The sequence below is a fragment of the Melanaphis sacchari genome, unplaced genomic scaffold (assembly GCF_002803265.2).
Source record: "Melanaphis sacchari strain LSU unplaced genomic scaffold, SCAv2.0 Contig2022_pilon_pilon, whole genome shotgun sequence".
Classification (NCBI taxonomy): Eukaryota; Metazoa; Arthropoda; class Insecta; order Hemiptera; family Aphididae; genus Melanaphis; species Melanaphis sacchari.
This window is the reverse complement of record NW_020270991.1, coordinates 754-2,521: the sequence shown is the minus strand read 5'-3', so window position 1 is coordinate 2,521 and position 1,768 is coordinate 754. Positions and strand designations below refer to the sequence as shown.

Here is a 1,768-nt window from a genome sequence, read left to right as displayed (position 1 = left end):
ATTATTGGTAACGAACAGTCCTTCTCTTGCAGCTTCCGGTTAAGTATGTTGAGGTGCTATGTAATATCTATTAAAAAGGCAAGATCGCATAGCCATGATTCACTTTCAAGTAAATCTCGCTCATCAGGCATTGCCTGCTTTTCTACTAAAAATTGCAAGACCTCTCTTCTCAAAAGAAAAAAATGTTTCAGCATTTCACCCTTAGATAACCAGCGGACAGCACAATACAAATGTAACTCACCGAATCCATTGATTTCTTCAAATAAAACCCTGAATTATTTTCGATGAAGGGCTTCGGCTTGGATATAATTAATACAGCGTACTACAGGATCAATAACATCATTAAACTTCATATCTTTGGCACATAAAGTTTCCTGGTGGATGATACAATGACATGAAAATAATTCCCGACCTAAGAACTGTTTTAACAAGGCCACACAACCATTTATTTTTCCTGTCATAGCGGATGCTCCATCAGTACAAACAGAATTATTTTTTTCCCACACTATACCTTTTCTGTCGACACATTCCTTGATTTTCATAACTATGTCTCTTCCGATACTTGTAGTTTCCATCTGGCTGAGCTCTAATAAATCTTGTAACACATTAAAATTTTCATCACCACACCTCACGAAGATGGCTACCTCTGACATACTCGTCAAATCACAAGTTTCATCCAACGCCAATGAAAAATATTTACATTTTGTTACGGTTTGTGTTATTTGATTGCTAATATCGTTTGACATCTCTTCTACTCGTCTTGTTACAGTATTTCTCGAAAGTGAAATACCGTTTGCTTTAGTTTTTATATTTTTATCATTACAGTTTCTAGAAAAAATTGATAAAGCCTCTTTTATAATTTCCCGATCAGAAAAAGGCTTTTTATTTTTGGCTAAAAGTAAAGATATCTCATATGATGTTTTTACCATAGATTCGAGTTCATCAAATTTTTTTACAAACAGATTCTGCTGACCAAATATTTCTTTTTTTTTTCTTCTTTATAAACTCAGCTCTTAGAGAACTTCCTTCCGGGTAATTTTTATTAATACTTGAATAATTTTGTTTAAAATGCCGTTCTAAATTATATTTTTTGATGACGGCAATTGTAGTGGAGCAAATAAGACATATGGGCTTTAATGCTTTACTTTCGGTAAAGCAATATCGCATCTCCCATTCTTCGTGAAATGTCCGAAAACGATCTTTCAATTTCGACGTAATTGGTTTGCTGAGGGCCATACTGGTTCAAAATTAACAAGTAAAAACACAAAATAAACGTAATTGTTACAAAATAATTTAATATTTATTAAGTTATATGTATTATTATTACGACCGTAGCAAAAGCGGATGCGGAGCGACTGATTTTGGTCGCTATTTGTACAATACTTCGAATAACAATTTATTATCTTAACTCGCCGATATACGACGATTACGTTGACGGACGGTCACGATAATCTATAAACATAAAAATAATACCGATCAACATCGCGATAAATACGGGTTCGGGTAAAACGCATCCGGTCGTCACCGGAAAACCCGATAACATTGCTGTGTGGAATGATCCTAGTGCTAATTTGATACAAACACGAATACGTACGTTTCCACAACCCCCCCCCCCCCACCACTTTTATATTTTAAAAATTTTTTCATGCAACTATTTAGCATACAATTAGCATGAATTTGCACGATTATTTTTTGTAATTTGCACGATTTTAGATTGTGCGTAAAATCTAAAAATATCCATGGGAGGCTGAAGAAATATTTCACCAGC

The 1,768-nt window shown here is 34.3% G+C and overlaps 1 protein-coding gene across 1 annotated transcript; it reads right to left on the bottom strand.

Moving 5' to 3' along the window:
- Positions 1–275: 275 nt before the first annotated feature.
- Positions 276–746, bottom strand: LOC112593383 (general transcription factor II-I repeat domain-containing protein 2B-like). Its single transcript, XM_025337759.1, has one exon. The coding sequence runs from the start codon at positions 744–746 to the stop codon at positions 276–278; it is 471 nt and encodes a 156-aa protein (XP_025193544.1).
- Between the last annotated feature and the right edge of the window lie 1,022 nt (positions 747–1,768).

Excerpts from the sequence above, each read along its gene's own strand:
- LOC112593383 (XM_025337759.1), bottom strand. The coding sequence starts at position 746 with ATGTCAAACGATATTAGCAATCAAATAACACAAACCGTAACAAAATGT.